The 20,065-nt window shown below is 43.1% G+C and overlaps 1 protein-coding gene across 1 annotated transcript in view; it reads right to left on the reverse strand.

Annotated features, from left to right (window-relative positions):
• The window catches only part of ASRGL1 (asparaginase and isoaspartyl peptidase 1), a 73,974-nt gene that overhangs the window by 6,606 nt on the left and 47,303 nt on the right, over nt 1–20,065 (reverse strand). Inside the window, exons 5-6 of the mRNA XM_068249911.1 lie at nt 15,758–15,876; nt 8,282–8,392 (exon numbers count right to left, since the gene is read on the reverse strand). Coding sequence (XP_068106012.1) covers nt 8,282–8,392; nt 15,758–15,876 — 230 coding nt within the window. The remainder of the gene's footprint in view (nt 1–8,281; nt 8,393–15,757; nt 15,877–20,065) is intronic.

A 20,065-nucleotide genomic window follows, 5' to 3' on the forward strand; every position in this document is an offset into this window, starting at 1 on the left:
TGACATACCTCTGTGTCTCTGTATTGCCGCCTCAAAGTCCCCCCGGGGTCTGCTGTGCCCCCCTGTAAAAAGTGCTAGGCTAGCCGTGTATTTACCTCCATCCAATCGGAAGCTAAGCCGTGACCTGGAAGGTACTTCCTGGGTCACGGCTTAGCTTCCAATTGGAGGAAGCTAATAGGGCTGGGAGCAGTGGGTACAGCGGTGAGGAAGCCCAGATAGAATGACAGGATGGGGTAAACCTACTACTAGTGGCAAGGAGATTGTCGCTAGCCTAGCGCCTTTTACAGGTGGGCCCAGCAGACCCGGGGGGGGGGGGGGTTTGGGAGACTGAGGCGGCAATACTGAGACACAGAGGCATGTTATAGCACACAGGATATGCCTCTGTGTTCTCTTAAAGGATGCCCGAAGAGAAATGTGACATAATGAGATAGACATGTGTATGTACAGTGCCTAGAACACACATAACTATGCTGTGTTCCTTTTTTTCTTTCTCTGCCTGAAAGAGTTAAATATAAGGAATGCAAGTGGCTGACTCAGTCCTGACTCAGACAGGAAGTGACTACAGTGTGACCCTCACTGATAAGAAATTTCAACTATAAAACACTTTCCTAGCACAAAATGGCTTCCGAGAGCAAGAAAGAGGTAAAAAAAAAAAAGGGGAATTTCTTATCAGTGAGGGTCACACTGTAGTCACTTCCTGTCTGAGTCAGGAATGAGTCAGCCACTTACATACCTGATATTTAACTCTTTTAGGCAGAGAAATAAGAAAAGGAACACAGCATAGTTATTTGTGTTCTAGGCACTGTACATACACATGTCTATCTCATTATGTCACATTTCAGTTCGGGTATCCTTTAAAGGATACCCGAACTGACATGTGACATAATGAGATAGAGGTGTGTATGTACAGTGCCTAACATACAAATAACTATGCTGTGTTCCTTTTTGTCTTTCTCTGCCTGAAATAGTTAAATATCAGGTATGTAAGTGGCTGACTCTGTCCTGACTCAAACAGGAAGCGACTACAGTGTGATCCTAACTGATAAGAAATGTCCCTTTTTATCTCTTTCTTGCTCTCAGAAGCCATTTTCTGCTAGGAAAGTTTTATAGTTGGAATTTCTTATCAGTGAGAGTCACACTGTGGTCACTTCCTGTCTAAGTCAGGACTGAGTCAGCCACTTACATACCTGATATTTAACTCTTTCAGGCAGAGAAAGAAAAAAAAAGTAACACAGCAAAGTTATTTGTGTGCTAGGCACTGTACATACCCATGTCTATCTCATCATGTCACATGTCACTTCAGGTATCCTTTAAGATTGTAAATACCAACCTCGGGTTCTCTTTAAAAGGAAATAAATATGGCTGCTTCCATATTCTCACTACAGTTGTCCTTTAACAGAGCTTGCCCATTTTTTTTTTTAACAGACACTTTTTTTTTAACAGACATCCATCTACTGGAACCACACCATACAATTTTTTTTTCTTTTTTTGAGCGATTTTCTGATCTATTTCCATAAAAGCGAACGGAAATCGATCAGAAAAGAAATCGATCAGAAAATTGCTAAAATAATAACACACTATTGATCCTCAGATTGGACATGCTGGAAATAATATTGGAACGGATTCGTTTTTCAGGTTTAGCATTTGTCATCTCACAGCTGAATGATGCCACTCCTCCCTAATTTATGCAAAGGGTACAGCATGCTAGGATAGGTTTTCCAGGTAAGAAGCAGAATTAACACACTCGTACTTGGTAGAAACAGCCTGAGGTGAGCATCTAATGGACCTGCAATTACAATTTAAACCTGATACCTGGAATTCACTAGAATCTTAAGTGGGCCTCGCCAGTTTGTCCTGGCTGACTGTAAGCACTGGGGAGCCACAGGAGCTGAATAGCCAGCCAAGGTAATGAAAGTCAATTACACTGGAGCAATTGCGGTTTTTCCCAGAGATGGATTAAGATGTAATGGGCCCCTAGGCAAGGCAGTAGATTTGAGGCCCCCTAGTGGTCCTTTTGGTAAGTTGAAGTGGAGAGGGGTCAGAGAAGGTGGCAGTTGAGCCCCTTGACACCCATTAGGCCCCAAGCACCTGCCTAGGTTGCCTGGCGAATAATCCTGCTCTGGGTTTCTCCAAATTGCAACCGCGGGTCCTGCAGAATTTTGTGGAGCATTTGGACTTCCATACAAACTACAGGATTGCTGCAAAACCCATTTTAAATTGCTGTACAGAGTAATTTTACTCCAACGATTTTACTACCCAGGAAAACAAACAAACAAAAAAACATGCAGATCACTGTAGAAAATCACATTAAAACCAATATTAAATCCAAAAGTGCTGAAGAACGCAAAAAAAAAAAAAATGCACAAAAGTGCTTAGCGATTGTGTTTTGTGATTTCTAGTGAGCCCCAGCACTTAATTACCTAACGACCGCGTCACGTCAATTGGCGTAAACACAGCGACAGCCCCAGGACCGCCTCACTGACGTCAAGTCCTGGGGCGGGGATTTGCAGGAGATCACGCGTGCATCTCCGCTTCAATGAGGGAGCTGCGCTCTGTCATCAGTCTCCCAGCGACGATCGCCATTAGGAGACTGTTAGACGGCGAATAGATGGTTTACAGTGTACAGTGCTGCGATCTAAGGCATCGCTGTACTGGGGACAGCTATGTGACACGGTTGTCCCCTCTGGAAGCACAGAAGTGGTCTGCTGTCATAGAATGATGCCTATGACAGCCGATTGCTGTGATTGGCTGGCGGGGGAGTAAAAAAAAAAAAAAAAAAAAAAAAAAAAAGGGAAATATATATATATATATATATATATATATATATATATATATATATAAAAAAGAAACATCCTGGGAGCGATCCGAGCCGAAAAGGTAGGGGAAAATCACTTGTGTGCCGAGTTGTACGACCCCGCAGGGAGGCAGGCCTTAAAGCTGCAGTGGCCCTAATTGTAAAAAATAGCCTGGTCACAAGGGGGGTGTAAAGGAAGTGTTAAATTGTTTTTTTTTTTTATCTTTTTTTTTTTATTATCAGGCTTAAAGAGTAACTGTTAGGCATTAAATGGAAGAGGCTATCTCCTGTCTCTGTCCCCTCCCCCAGTAGAATGTCCGCTCCGTCTTCGCCAGCCTGCTGCATCTGCCTCCGCCACATTCCCCCTCTTCCCTGCACTGATCAATGGGGAAGGATAAAGGCGGCGCACACAGACTCACCTAACAATGGTTCCAGGTGCTGCAGTTCCCCTCTATACTCTGCACTGGCGCTGGCAGTAGTGCAGAGAATAAATGAGAGCAGCAGTGCTTGGATCCATTATTAGGTGAGTCTGTGCCTGCTCCATTTATCCTCCCCGCTGTGCTCAGAATAAGTGTGGGGAGGGGAGGAGAGGGATCGGGCAGGGGGGGGGGGGGGGGGGGGGGCTGAAGAATCTACCTGGAGGAAACAAGATGGTCCCTGCCAGGAGGATAGGTTGGGGGAGGGGGGGGGGGGATAGTTTAGTAAAAGGATTAAAACATTTTTTTTTAGGGGGGTAGATTATGGCTAACAGTTGTTCTTTCACTTACACGGGGCTACTTGCAGCCCTTCTGTAGTCATCCTGTGTTCGTGTTCTTCCGGGACCCTCCAGTCAGCAACAGCAACTCCCTCAAAGCTGGCTGACCACGCGACTCATCGCTTCCCCATGCATGGCAGCGCTCTGCGCATGAGCAGTAGGGTGAAATCGCCACTGAGCACGCACAGAACACTCCCAGCAGCCTGCAACTGACCACAATCGGCCAGCTTTGAGAGGGTCCCTGCTGCTGACTGGAGGGCCCGGAAGGATGGTTCGGGCACAGGGTGAGTGCAGGAGGCTGCAAGCATCCCCAGGTAAGTTCAACTTTTTTATTTCAATGCGTAAGTATCCCTTTAAGGTACAGTAGTACTTTCAATTTTAGGATACTTTTATTAGGCAGTAAAAAGTAATAAATGAGTGTACAGAAACTACCATTACAGTAGCTGAGAAAACATTCTCTCCGACCTCAGGGGACACCAGTATATTGTCCCCCAAGCTCAATCTAGAGTACCTACACATCTTTAGGGATTTAACGCATACACTGTGCGCGATCCGGCAGTGTACGACGTGATTGTGGCACAACTGCTATTTTCAATGGGAGAAAAAAAAATTGAAGCAGGAACATTTTTTAATTATCGGGTCACAGAAAAAACAAAAAACAAAAACTATAACAGCGCTATGCGATTTTCTTGTGCTGCTATACTTTGTACAGTAGCGTGAACGGAATAAAAATGCAGTGAGCATGACTTTTGTGACCAGGAAAAAAAATCACATCGCAACTCACAATTGCATCACACTAATAAAAACATTACCGTTCTGTTAGTTTAGACAGGACATAGCACTTTGTGATCCGCAAGCTAGTGGAAATTTGTTCAAACCATTTAGAAATCAGTCTAATAGCAATCCGTGTGTGACAGCTGGGGTGGGAGGGATGAAGGGGCGCACTTTGGTGTCTCAGCCTTGGGTGCTGGAGGACCTTGTCCCGACTCTGACTGCCACCATTCGCAAAGAATGGCTTCAGGGCATGGAATCATCAGAGTTGCTATTGTGTAGCAAAACACATGAAGAAGGTTGTGATCAGATGTCTCAGGTGATGAGTAATGATTGTGTGTCACCCATGTTTCCTGTCCGGGACACAGCAGGAAATAATCACCTGACCAAACTAATCACATTGCTCTTCATGGGTCCTGCTACACACAAGGAACTTTAATTGCAAAGCTCCTTCAGGCCTGAAATCCACTACAAATCGCTAGTGCCATCGCTAGCATTTTCTAGTTAGCGTTATGTAAGCGATTTCATGAGCGTTTTCCAGCAATTAGCGATTTTAAAACGTGTAAGCTTTTTGCCAGCAACTAGGCAGCGATTTGCAATTAGCGATTTTAATTCTGGTTGGTCCTTTCAATTTATTATAAAAATTTTTTTTTACAGTTTTCAGTAATTCAAAATTGCACACAAATCGCTATGTGTAGCGATTCATGAGCGATTTGCATACTTTACATTGAATCGCAAATGCTCCCAAAATGCTGCATGTCCTGCGAATCGCAATCGCTGCTATGGAATTTGTTACATTTATATACATTGGCAGAGTGTTAAGGGAAGTTGCTAGCGATTTAAAACAATCCCTAAACGCTCAAAAAAGCGCTCTAGTGGCTTCCGGCCCTGGTACATGCTTTCAATTATGATTGGGCAATCAGTGACCAATTTTACCACCTCCACATGGTATGAGGTTTTACCTACACAATCTGCTCATCGTTTTCAAACTCTGTTGGCCCTCGTACTACTTGGATGTGGTAAAATTGGGCAGTGATTGGCCAATCAGAATTGAAAGTGTGTGCCAGGCTTAGGAAATGCATAAAGGAATGATTAGCATGGCTCCCCTGACTGTCTTCAAGTGATGCACCTGAGTGCTCCTAGGCGGGGGAAAAAAAAATGGTGGGGAGGATGCCCTCTAGTCTATACACACGCCTCCATCTTCCTTCTTCCTGTGCCGCAGATTAAGCAGCTCAAAAGCAGCTGCGTTGATGTCACACAATGCATTTCAGGAGATGGTATCACATTTATGGACTATATCTCACAGCATGCATTGTGGTGGTTAAAAAAAAAGGGGGGGGGGGGGGAATGAGACATCGAGTCTTTGAACTGCAGTGCACACAAATTTAGTGGAGAATTTAGTGTGTACAGAAGCCTCCGACCCTCTCTGATGCATCGGCGAGAGATACATGCAGCCATATCATCTTGTCCTAGCCACTGTTCTCCTACACACCCTTGCTGCTGTGGTGCGCTCTGCCATTGCCCCTCCACGCCACTCTGTAGCAACAGAACATGTCGCTAGCCTCTATGTTAGCCACTGTACTCTGTCTCAAACTGTTGCCCAAGGGATCAGGCCCCAATCCCCAGGGAGAATTACCTACTGTTTTAAAGGGGAACTGAAGTAAGAGGTATACGGAGGCTGCCATATTTATTTCCTTTTAATCAATACCAGTTGCCTGGCAGCCCTGCTGGTCTATTTCTCTGCAGTAGTATCTGAATAACACCAGAAACAAGCATGCAGCTAGTCTTGTCAGATCTGACTTTAAAGTCTGAAACACCAGGGGCTTGATTCACAAAGCGGTGCGAACGGTTAGCACGCCTGTGAAAACCCCCTTAGCACGTCTAAACAAGCTTTTCGCGCACAAAACTTTATGCGCATTGCACAGAGCGCAGGGCGCTCCACGCAAAGTGCCCATTAAAGCCTATGGGACTTAGCGCGCGCATAGGACTTTGCGCGCGGTACTTAGTTACATAGTTACAAAGTTATTTTGGTTGAAAAAAGACATACGTCCATCGATCTGATTGAGAAAACCGGTGCTAACCTACTTAGCACCCTGGTTAGCGCGCCTAAAGACTTTAGACGTGCTAAGTAGGTTAGCACCGCATAGTGAATCAAGCCCCTGATCTGCTGCATGCTTGTTCAGGGGCTATGGCTAATAGTATTAGAGGCAGATGATCAGCAGGGCTGCCAGGCAACTGGTATTGCTTAAAAGGAAATAAACATGGCAGTCTGCATATACCTCTCTCTTCAGTTCCCCTTTAAAGGGACACCGAGCACCTCTCATGGGCATGCCTTTAAGACAGACGACTTCCAACAAAGTCGTGCTATGACCCCTCTGGAGGAGCCTCTTGCAATGGCCATGCGTGTCACTTCCTCTTCCTGCTTCATTCAGTGATGCACTTCTCTAACTGAGAAGACAGGGGTGACCGGGAAGCTATAACATAGCCAAGATGGCAGCCGCAATTTTTAAATTGAAATCGAATACTATTTGGTGTAGAACGGAGATTCATCAAATGAAAGAGGAGAGCACAAGCTACAGAAAGGTATGCATTTTTTAGTACTTTGCAGTGCTGGTCAGAGTCTTAAAGGCATACCCATGAGAGGTGCTCGGAGTCCCTTTAAAGAGTCAATGCTGTACATTGCAGTGCTTTCTGTAGAATGTTTTTTAGGTCTCCTTTAGCCCATTACAAAAAATACTGGTGGTTCTGGTTCTTCTTGATTTACTTGGGTATTTTGTAAAATAAAATAACTTTAAAGGAGTACTGTAGGGAAAAAAAAAAAGTTGAACTTGCCTGAGGCTTTTAATGGTCCCCCGCAGAAGTCCTGTGCCCACGCAGTCACTCACTGCTGCTCCAGTCCCCGTCTCACCTCTGGAATTTCAAACTTTAAAGGGAACCAGAGATGAAGCACCCTCATGTATTTTACCATATATAATCAGTGGGAACATTAGTGAAAACACCTACCTTGCTTTCTGTTTAATTCTGCACTGCACAGCTTGCTTTTAATCAGACCTGATAAAATCCCTCCCTGACTGAGCATTTAGTCTGGCTTTGCTCAGGAATATTTATAGCTCAGTCTGTGTTCTCTCATGTCTTTTCAAGTCCAAGTCTGCCCCCTGCTGGCTCTGCTCAGGAATCATTATAGCAAAGCCAGACTGAATGCTCAGTCGGGGATTTTATCGGTCTGATAAGAAACAAGCTGTGCAGTGCAGAATGAAACAGAAAGCATGGTAGGTGTTTTCTCTAATGTTCCCACTGATCTATATGGTAAAATACATGAGGGTGCTTCGTCTCTGGTTCACTTTGAAGTCGAAAAACCACTGCGCCTGTGTCCTCGCTCCCGCGTCACCAGTAGTGTACTCAGAGCCGGGACAAGGTCCTCCAGCACCCAAGGCTGAGACACCAAAGTGCGCCCCTCCATCCCTGCCACCCCAGCCATCACACACTGATTGCTATTAGACTAAGAGGCGCCACAGGGCCCACAACCTCCCCAACACCTTAATATCTAGTTATATGGCTTGCAGCCACTGCCATGTATCCCATTTTCTTATTTCTTTCTGCTTTAAACACAATTAGGAATGACAGCTGAATGAATTCTGCGCCCCCACCTACACTGCGCCCTGAGGCTGGAGCCTCTCCAGCCTATGCCTCGGCCCGGCCCTGAGTGTACTGCGCAGGCCCAGTAGGTCTGCTCCTGCGCAGTCCGCTCCTGGTGATGCTTGGCGGTGTTTGCAGTAGCATTGCCACCTAGTGGTTTAAAATGCAACAAGAGGAGGAGTTGACGGCAAATGCTTTTCTGCTTGGTAGCAGAAATGCGTTTGAAATTCGAAAAACTAGTCGCCAGCAGTGTGAGCCTTACTTCCTTGTATTAGGCATCATTACAGTTATAACCACCACCAACATAAATACTACTGATGATTTACCTCGTTCCATATAATGAAGGATAAGTCTGGCTAGCACTACTTTCATTATGGTTTCCCCATGTCCTGTGGTAGAGACCGCACCAATGTTGTTGTCAGCATAACCGCCGCTACCTGTAAGAATAGACACAAAAAACATTACTACATACAGTGGAGGAAATAATTATTTGACCCCTCACTGATTTTGTAAGTTTGTCCAATGACAAAGAAATGAAGTCTCAGAACAGTATCATTTCAATGGTAGGTTTATTTTAACAGTGGCAGATAGCACATCAAAAGGAAAATCGAAAAAATAAAGATAGCAACTGATTTGCATTTCATTGAGTGAAATAAGTTTTTGAACCCTCTAACAATAAAAGACTTAATACTTAGTGGAAAAACCCTTGTTTGCAAGCACAGAGGTCAAACGTTTCTTGTAATTGATGACCAAGTTTGCACACATTTTAGGAGGAATGTTGGTCCACTCCTCTTTGCAGATCATCTCTAAATCCCTAAGGTTTCGAGGCTGTCTCTGTGCAACTCTGAGCTTGAGCTCCCTCCATAGGTTTTCTATTGGATTAAGGTCCGGAGACTGACTAGGCCACTCCATGACCTTAATGTGCTTCTTCTTGAGCCACTCCTTTGTTGCCTTTGCTGTATGTTTTGGGTCATTGTCGTGCTGGAACACCCATCCACGACCCATTTTCAGTTTCCTGGCAGAGGGAAGGAGGTTGTCGTTCAGGATTTCACGATACATGGCTCCATCCATTTTCCCGTTAATGCGATTACGTTGTCCTGTGCCCTTAGCAGAAAAATACCCCCGAAGCAAAATGTTTCCACCCCCATGCTTGACGGTGGGGACGGTGTTTTGGGGGTCATAGGCAGCATTTTTCTTCCTCCACACACAGCGAGTTGAGTTAATGCTAAAGAGCTCTATTTTGGTCTCATCAGACCACATCACCTTCTCCCAGTCACTCACAGAATCATTCAGGTGTTCATTGGCAAACTATCTGCCACTGTTAAAATAAACCTACCATTGAAATGATACTGTTCTGAGACTTTTCATTTCTTTGTCATTGGACAAACTTACAAAATCAGTGAGGGGTCAAATAATTATTTCCTCCACTGTACCTATTGTATTGCCAACAGCAGCATAGCTTTGGAATTCCAGTGTAAATTTCAGGGCTGTGGAGTTGGAGTCAGCGTCATTTTGGGTACCTGGAGTTGGAGGTTTCATAAACAGAGAGTCCTAGTGGGAGTCGGATTATTTTTGGACCGACTCCACAGCCCTGGTAAATTTTGCACTTGGGCCCCCCAGCACTGTATATAACCGGTTCAGCACCGCAGTCCGAAAATCTCATGCATCCGAGCAACGTTCACCTCCCATTCATTCGCCGATAACTTTATTGCTTCTTATCACAATGAATTGATCTATATCTTGTTTTTTCCACCACTAATTAGGCTTTCTTTGGGTAGTACATTTTGCTAAGAATTATTTTTTTCTAAATCTATTTTAACAGGAAGATTAAGAAAGAAATGAAAAAAAATCATTATTTCTCAGTTTTTGGCCATTATAGTTTGAAATTAATATATGCTACCGTAATTAAAACTCATGTATTTTATTTGCCCATCTGTCCCGGTTATTACACCGTTTAAAACGATGTCCCTATCACAATTTATGGTGCCGATATTTCATTTAGAAATAAAGGTGCATTTTTTAAATTTGCGTCCATCACTATTTATAAGCTTATACTTTTAAATAATATAGTAACATATTCTCTTGACATGCATATTTAAAAAGTTTATACCCTTGGGTAACTATTTATGTTATTGTTTTTTTTTAATTGTATTTTTTTTTTTAATAAAAAAAGTGTATGTGGGTAATTTTTGGTGTGTTGGAGGGAAACTGCTAATTTTAAGTGTAAAATATTTTTTTTAATTAAAAATGTATGTTGGTGCAGTTTACTATTTGGACACAAGATGGCCACAGTGAAAAAAGTCCTGGATGCGAACGATCTCGCATCCAGGAACTAAAATGCTGGGGAGAAGTTTCCTGGGGGCAGAAATACCGCGCTCTCTGGAGAGAAAGCGTCGGTATTTCTGCGTGGAAGTTAGATCGGTGAATGGGAATTATATTATACAAACCTAATCTTGCTTAGCAGCCGGCAGTAGAGGCTTCCGTTTTCCTCCGCGTCATGTGACTAATCACAGCGGAAGAAGAGGAAGCCTCTACCGCCGAATGCTACGGAAGATTAAGTATGTATTTTCAGAGTGAAAACGGATCCGATCAATCCTTGAGCAGATCAGTTTTCACAATGTGAACCGGGCCACGGACTGAGCCATCTGGATCCGGTGAAGCGGAGACCGGATCCGCTCACCGGATCCTTTGCCTCAGAACGCTAATGTGAACTGGGCCTAATGCAGACCACCAAAACAATCCAAGGTAAGCCAGTAAGAGGCACAGGCAGAGGAAACTGAGTGGATTGTTTAAAGGACAACTGAAGTGAGAAGGATATGGAGGCTGCCATATTTATTTCATTTGAAAAATACCAGTTGCCTGGCAGCCCTGCTGACCTATTTGGCTGCAGCAGTGGCTAAATAACACCAGAACCAAGCATGCAGCTAAACTTGTCAAATCTGACAATATTATCAGAAACACCTGATCTGCTGGATGGCTGTTCAGGGTCTATGGCTAAGAGAATTAGAGGCAGAGGATCAGCAGGATAGCCAGGCAACTGGTAATAATAATAAGGCAGCCTCCATATCCCTCTCATTACAGTTGCCCTTTAAGTATACCCTAGTGCTAAAAATATGGCATAATGACACCTACTGTGTGTGGAGAGTGGTGCAGAATCTCACTGCACCTCCCTTGCCCCAGCCTCAGTTTTGCTGCAAAGCCTAATGTGGCACCCTCAGTCCAGGGGCCCTGGTGCGGGCGGAATCTCTGCATACTCCATTGCTACGCCACTGGTTGTAGATGTGTAGCAGACCCACGTGTATCCATGTGCTCAATATGATCATCTGATACATTTGTAAAGCCTTATACACACAGTCAACCGCTGTCAACCATAACAAACAAGGAATAAAGAAAAAAATAAAAAATAAATTATATAATAATATGGGAAGGTGGAGTTAACAAGAACAGGAAAAGACCAGAATTATCACCTATGTAAGTGATCTATAACGGTGGATATGTTCAGACAATAATCTGTGTTAGCTGTTCAAAAGTCGTTCAGATGATGATAAATGAACAAACAATTGAAGACTGGTCACATGGTTCCCCATGAGTCCTACTACACAAGAGTAAGGCCCAGTGCACACCAAAACCGCTAGCAGATCGTCAAAACGCTAGCGGTTTTTGGAGCGGATTTCAGAGTGATTCTAGGCATGTTTAAAGACTTTTCTAAACATGCCTAGCGGTTTTGGGAGCGTTTTTTTGGGTAGCAGATTACAAATACTGTTACAGTAAAAGCTGTTACCAAACAGCTTCTGTAACAAAAACGCCTGCAAAACTGCTCTGATCTAGAGTTTTTCAGAGCGGTTTGCGGTTTCCTTATTCTTTACATTGAGGCAGAAACGCTTCTGCAAACCGCAAACGTGCAGCAGGAGGCATGTTTGCGGTTTGCTACAAACCTCAAACTGCCGGTGTGCACCATCCCATTGAAATACATTAGCCAAGCGTTTTTACAGGCGGATGAGGCCGGCGGATCGCATCCAAAACCGCTCGGTGTGCACTGGGCCTAAGGTCTCTTTCAGATGGGAGGCTGAACTGCACTCTTGCCCAGATGATGCAAATTCGCACAAACCCGAAATCAACGAAGACCATCCCTAATTATCTCTAGCAACATGGCCTTGCCTGATGTAGGCCCAGTGCACACTAAAAACCTCTAGCAGATCTGCAAAACGCTAGAGGTTTTTGAAGCAGATTTTCAGAGCAATTCTAGGCATGTTTAGAGACGTTTTCTAAACATGCCTAGTGTTTTTTGGAGCGTTTTTGTGTAGCAGATTACAAATATTGTTACAGTAAGGGCCCATTCACATTTGAGAATTTTGCTGGCGATTTCTGCAAAGCGCTCAAACGCTAGGGTAATATCTAGTAAGTCTATGGGTCCGTTCTCATTTGGGCGATTTGTGCTAATCAATGCAAATCGCCCAAAAACGCTAAACACAAACGCGTAGCCTGCACCATTTTCAGGCGATTTCCCGGTGATCGCGGTTTAGTGCTATAAAAGCAAAAAACGCGATCACTGGGAAAAAAAAATAAAAAAATCCCCAGGTGTGAATGGTGATTTTTTGGCATTAAAAAACACCAGAGCAAAACGCTAGCAAAATCGCTAGCGTTTTGCGATCAGCAAGTGTGAATGGGCCCTCAAGCTGTTACTGAACAGCTTCTGTAACAAAAACGCCTGGAACAACTCTGATCTAGCATTTTTCAGAGCGGTTTTTGACTTTCCTATACTTTAACATTGAGGCAGAAACGCCTCCGAAATCTAAAAAAATGCTGCAGCCCCCGAGTTTGCGTTTGTGGAAAAAACGACCCGCTCTGGTGTGCTCCAGCCCATTCACTTTAATTAGCCAAGCGGTTTTCCCCCTGCAAGCGTTTTAAAAAACGCTCCAGAACCGCTCTGGTGTGCACCGATAGAAATGAAAAAAGGGAAAAATTTTTTAAACCACGTTTTGTTTTGTTTTTTCACATTTATATACACACAGGTATATACAGTCTGAAATCCATTGTTTTTAGTTATATCAGGAGAAAGTAATTCACTTTAAATGTTAAACCAAAACTTTGCGTGGGGTTAATCAAACATTAAGGGCTTTTTCACAATGCGACGTTAAAGTTGCACGTTAGAAAATGTTTTAACGTGGACTAACGCACAGCAACACTAAGTCTGTGCAACATTCACAGTGCAGACGTTGCATTTGTGTGTAACGTGTAACATTATTAGAAAGTGCTGCATGCTGTGCGTTAGACACGTTATTAGCTACGTTGGACTGTTTGCACATGCTCAGTACTAACTTGGAAGCATACTTTTCATTGCTTGTATGCAACTATAACAGCGCATTAAGTTACGATGCAACTTTTTTGGGGACGTTGCGTTGTAAGCTTGTGGTGCGACTTTTTGCATCAAACCGCAACGTCCCAATGTGAAAATAGCCTTAAAGAGACACTGAAGCGAAAAAATATATATATATGATATAATGAATTGGTTGTGTACTATGAATAATTACTAGAAGATTAGCAGCAAAGAAAATATTCTAATATTTTTATTTTCAGGTATATAGTGTTTTTTCTAACATTGCATCATTCTCTATTATGTGCAGATTCAAAATGATTCTTTCAGAGCAGTCTGAACTAATGACCTCTCCTCTGGCAGAGAAAAAGTAAATAGTTAACAGTTGAGATAATAAAAGTCAGAAAACAGCCCTCTCCACAAAGTTGTAGAGCTTAAAGAGTAACTGTCAGGCTGCAGAAGCTAATTTAAACCTCTATTCTCCTGTGTTAAACAGTTTAGAAGGAAGCTCAAAAGCCATTAGTGAAGATAAACATTTCAGTTACCTTTGATGTGTGCTTATCTTAAAGTCTGTTATAGACCCATAAAGACGCAAGCCGCAGCTAAACTGCAAAGCATTCTGGGGCCCTCCCCTCGGCTGCTAATGAGACGTTACAGCAGCTTGTGTAATCAGTCCAGCGCGAAGCACTGATAAATCTCGGGCAGACTACACTGCAGGAGTCAGCTATTGTTCCTAGCCACATGGCTCATTAATATTCACTGCACACCGTGTTGTTCAAGAACGAGCTTATCTGTGATCAGAAGCAGGCAGGACATGATGACACATTTGGCTTCACAAACATGGAGCCTGCCATGAGCTGTCAGGAGCATCTATCTCTGCATATACTATATACAAAATCTGTGAAATCCAAACGTGGACAGTGAAATGCATATGTAATGTAAGTACAGCCAATCTTTAGCTACTGATATATGTGTTTATTTTCTCTGAGACCCCATACCTAACAGCTCCTCTTTAATGGCTTTTTTGTATAGAGATAACAAATGGAGTTTCTTAACTCTTCCTGTACTGGAAACAATTAGACTGATGTATCTGATCTTAATGTTTTATTTCTTAGCTGTACTACACATACAAATCATAATATCATAATTTTTTTTTTCGCTTCAGTGTCTCTTTAAGCTTGGTACATACCTTCACTTTTGGTTGGCCAATCACTGAACAATTTTACCACCTCCATGTGGTTTGAGGCCATTTTACACTTACCGTGTCACATCGTGGTACTCTCCCCCACTATGGCTCGTCGTAGCGGCCATTAAAGGACAACTGAAGTGAGAAGAATATGGAGGCTGCCATATTTATTTCACCTTAATTAACACAGTTGCCTGGCATCCCTGCTGATCTATTTGGCTGCAGTCATGTCTGAATCACACCAGAAACAAGCATGTAACTAATCTTGTCAGTTCTGTCAAGAATTTCAGTAACACCTGATCTTCATATGCTTGTTCAGGGTCTATGGCTGAAAGTATTAGTGGCAGAGGATCAGCAGGGCAGCGAGGCAACTGGTATTGCTTAAAAGGAAAACAAAAATGGTAGCCTCCATACAACTCTCACCACGGGTTCAATTTAAATGCAAATGATCCAGAACTCATTGCCTGCAGGGCACTGCAATGTGCTCTGGTCAAAAGTAACACACAAGAGTTTAGTCGCGCCATGGCTAGAACGCGCGTTAAAACTTTTGGGCAGCAGTGCGACTTTTCCAGATCGCAGAGACTGCAGCACATTCATGTAAAAAGACCCTGAGCGTTTACCTACACAATGTGTTCATAGTATTCAACATCTGTTGCCCCTATACTACTTGGAGGTGGTAAAACTGGCCAAAGTTGAAGGTGTGAACCACGCTTAAAGGGCAGCGGAAGCAAGAGTGATATGGAGGCTGCCATATTTATTTCCTTTTAAACAATACCAGTTGCCTGGCTATCTTGCTAATCCTCTACTAATACTTTTAGCCATAGACCCTGAACAAGCATGCAGCAGATCAGGCGTTTGTGACATTATTGTCAGATCTGACAAGATTAGCTGCATGCTTGTTTCTGGTGTTAATCAGACACTACTGCATCTCAATAGACTAGCAGGACTGCCAGGCAACTGGTATTGTATAAAAGGAAATAAATTTGGCAGCATATTTCTCACTTCAGTTGCCCTTTAAGGAGTCTATTCAGTCAAAAGTACACATGCTACAGATCCTCTAGTCTAATAAGATTACCTCCCGGGTTCCAACTCATTCCCATTTTCTAAAGAATTCAGAACATTCCAAATTCTAACATAACACAAATTTTTTACTATACAGTATTAGAAAATATGCTTTCAAGTCTTTTGAGTTATGTAAGATGTGTACTTTACTGCTTCCGTCACTAAGACTCCTCCAGTATGGCGATTAGCAAGAACTGGTGATCACTGTACAGCTGCCAGGTGTGTGGCCTTGTCTCTTACCTATGCATGGTGTATCTCCAACACGTCCAGCCATCTTATTTGTTAATCCACCAGTAGAGGTCGCACACGCCACATTCCCTTCACTGTCCACAGCCACGGCTCCAACCGTGCCTAGACCTCTGCAAAGGCAGAAACACAATCCCAGGTAAGGCAGGTGCTATATAAAAACAAAAAAAAAACCAAAAAAAAAAACCCACAAGTATTTTTGAGGCTGGGACTACGCTTGCTAATAATTGCGGGACATGCGGCTAAGTATGAATGTGTACATGATTCTTACATGCTGTGTTAAAAACATTCCTTACGGCATTAAATCGTGAACTGCATGCAAAGCATGTGACTTGCATACAAGAGAAAAAAACAGCATGTGTTAAAAATGCACAAAAACGTGCAAAACCAAATGCGTACCTGTTTAAAAGGATTTGCTTTTGCACCTGCAAGTGTGGTCTTAGCCTTGGAGTAGCTTGTTTTGCAAGTGTGTTGTTACAATTATTGTTTGTTTAAGGCCACAAAAACAAAGTTTTTATTATTACCACTACAGTGTTATAAAATAAAAGAATTTTAAAACCCCATATGAACTTACAGGATCTTCTCAAAAAATTAGCATATTGTGATAAAGTTCATTATTTTCTGTAATGTACTGATAAACATTAGACTTTCTTATATTTTAGATTCAAATACACACAACTGAAGTAGTTCAAGCCTTTTATTGCTTTAATATTGATGATTTTGGCATACAGCTCATGAAAACCCAAATTTCCTATCTCTAAAAATTAGCATATTTCATCCGACCAATAAAAGAAAAGTGTTTTTAAAACAAAAAATGTCAACCTTCAAATAATTATGTTCAGTTATGCACTCAATACTTGGTCGGGAATCCTTTTGCAGAAATGACTGCTTCAATGCGGCGTGACATGGAGGCAATCAGCCTGTGGCACTGCTCAGGTGTTATGGAGGTCCAGGATGCTTCGATAGCAGCCTTAAGCTCATTCAGAGTGTTGGGTCTTGCATCTCTCAACTTTCTCTTCACAATATCCCACAGATTCTCTATGGGGTTCAGGTCAGGAGAGTTGGCAGGCCAATTGAGCACAGTAATACCATGGTCAGTAAAACATTTACCAGTGGTTTTGGCACTGTGAGCAGGTGCCAGGTCGTGCTGAAAAATGAAATCTTCATCTCCATAAAGCTTTTCAGCAGATGGAAGCATGAACCCACTTTTGAACCAGAAACAGCGGCAGAAGCGCCTGACCTGGGCTACAGAGAAGCAGCACTGGACTGTTGCTCAGTGGTCCAAAGTACTTTTTTCGGATGAAAGCAACTTTTACATGTCATTCGGAAATCAAGGTGCCAGAGTCTGGAGGAAGACTGGGGAGAGGGAAATGCCAAAATGCCTGAAGTCCAGTGTCAAGTACCCACAGTCAGTGATGGTCTGGAGTGCCATGTCAGCTGCTGGTGTTGGTCCACTGTGTTTTATCAAGGGCAGGGTCAATGCAGCTAGCTATCAGGAGATTTTGGAGCACTTCATGCTTCCATCTGCTGAAAAGCTTTATGGAGATGAAGATTTCATTTTTCAGTACAACCTGGCACCTGCTCACACTGCCAAAACCACTGGTAAATGGTTTACTGACCATGGTATTACTGTGCTCAATTGGCCTACCAACTCTCCTGACCTGAACCCCATAAAGAATCTGTGGGATATTGTGAAGAGACAGTTGAGAGACGCAAGACCCAACACTCTGGATGAGCTTAAGGCCGCTATCGAAGCATCCTGGGCCTCCATAACACCTGAGCAGTGCCACAGGCTGATTGCCTCCATGCCACGCCGCATTGAAGCAGTCAGTTCTGCAAAAGGATTCCTGAACAAGTATTGAGTGCATAACTGAACATAATTATTTGAAGGTTGACTTTTTTGTTTTAAAAACACTTTTCTTCTATTGGTCGGATGAAATATGCAAATTTTTTGAGATAGGAAATTTGGGTTTTCATGAGCTGTATGCCAAAATCATCAATATTAAAACAATAAAAGGCTTGAACTACTTCAGTTGTGTGTATTTGAATCTAAAATATATGAAAGTGTAATGTTTATCAGTACATTACAGAAAATAATGAACTTTATCACAATATGCTAATTTTTTGAGAAGATCCTGTATATATATTGGTGTTAGTCTACTCTAGGGGACCAAGCAGGAAACCTCATAGGGAAATCTAGCTAACGTGATTGGGTGGACGGCACCCTCTCAAATGCTAGGTTACAGATATTTTGTAGTAAACTATGCCCATACTACTTGACCAATCACAAAGCTTTGTGCTGTAGAGGGTGCTGTGATTGGAGAACTGTTCCCTATGAGCAGGGTCGGACTGGGCCACAGTAGTACAGTTTTTTCCCTCGGTGGGCCCCGCCTCCAGGTCTCGGGTGGTCCCCCCCTCCTTGTCTGACAGAGCTCCAATTGCTGCCTGCAGCACAAAAATTCTCTTCTCAGTGCTGTAATCACTCATGCTGAGAGCAGTGGCGTAGCTGAGGAGGCCTCGATGCAAATTTTACAATGCCCCCCCCCCCCCCAAGCACTCTATACATAACAATTGATACGATGCACCAAAACCTGCCAATGGCAACTACAGTGTCAGAGGTGCAAGTAGGGGATGGGAAATAGCTTGTTAATGATTACCACTGTTCAAAGTATCTATAGAAGTGATTATTATGAGCACAGGACCGATAGAGAGGTAATACGGTGGTTGAGGGAGGGCCCTTTGGGGCCCCTTTGGCCCAAGGGCCCCGATGCGGTCGCAACCTCTGCGGTCGAAACCTCTGCAAAGTAGGACATTACTTAGTATTGAAGGAGGGGACTCTATGCAAAGTTTTGCTGGGCAGCAGTGTCTCCGAATTACAATGCTGCTAAGATCATGTACATTTGGCCCTGTTCATAATAAATCATGACCACGCCCACCTTCCGGTGCATGGTCACGCCCTTTTTCACCGCAATCATGGGATGTGTGGACCCCAGGTTGAAATTTCTTTGGTGGGCCCCCAGTGTCCCAGTCCGACCCTGACTATGAGGATTCCTGCTGGCTCCCCTAAAGTAGACTAGCGCCTATTTTCTATGTATTACAGTTACTATGGTGTAATGGTATGTGTTTGATCTGCTATAGAGCTAGTACAACTAGTGAGAAGCTGGCACCCACTATTTGTAGCAGCTGTTTTTTCTCAGGCACCTCCAGCGCTACTGTTGTAGCCACTAATTCCAGTTTTACATGAGCGCCTGTGGTGGTGCCCAAACTTCTCTGGCTACAATTGCCAGAACTGCACCAGAGAGTTTGGCAACATTGTAGACTCTGGACTTTGGGAGGTGGTTAGTGTTAGGCATAGATAGGGGAGGGTTAGTGTTAGTAGTAGTTGGGGGGTTGTTAGACGTAGATAGGGGAAGGTTAGTAGTAGAGTTAGGGTACAGAGGGTTAGTAAAAGATCGGCATAATCAGTAGAATATCTGGTGCCCAAATTTCCAACGCACCATATGTAGGTTGTTTTACATTCAGACTTAAAATAAATACTATATTTTTCAGCACATGACGCTCTGGACTCGCTTTTCGCTGAAGCCAGTGACCCAGACACTTTCATCACTTTGGGGACACATATTCCCATTCATTGATCAGTGCTCGGTGGGACGGCAATGGGGCCGCATGTGTACTTTAGGCCTGTATGGATAGGTGCACAGCTACATAATACATTTTCAGCTTGAAAAGTTGCAATCCGAATGAGACACTTATAATCAATGTTATTGCTTTGAGAGTTTCTCTTGTTCCAATTTTGGGTATGGTTGATCAGAAAAAAAAATATTTTCTGAACAAAGTGCAGTATATACTTCAGACACAGTTCACAGCTTTCTGCAGAATACAATATCTCTGGTACTTACAGATTAAACAGAGTTATCTTGACTCTAAATAGTATTCATTACACACACAGCTGTCAATATACTGAAGGCCACCTGCATACTCTTGTGTATTACAACAGGTTACACAGTATATAATAAAACAGAAAAAGCTTGGGCTCTAAGTGTCACCAAGGAATACAAAATGTATTGATACAAAACTGACATAAATTATCTCCTAGAACAATACATAACAACCTATTGTCATCAACAACTCAAAGCATTAAAAACAAGAGCACAGCAGATGGCTTCATAAGTCAGTTGTTTAGAAAAATTATATGCCTCAATTGCAATACGTGTATGGCATGACATCAATCACACATCCATCACTTGCCCGCGCATTCATAGCTAAATGCACCGTGCCCAGCACTGTGTTCATACGTTGGGG

This window comes from Hyperolius riggenbachi, chromosome 8, assembly GCF_040937935.1.
Source record: "Hyperolius riggenbachi isolate aHypRig1 chromosome 8, aHypRig1.pri, whole genome shotgun sequence".
Lineage (NCBI taxonomy): Eukaryota > Metazoa > Chordata > Amphibia > Anura > Hyperoliidae > Hyperolius > Hyperolius riggenbachi.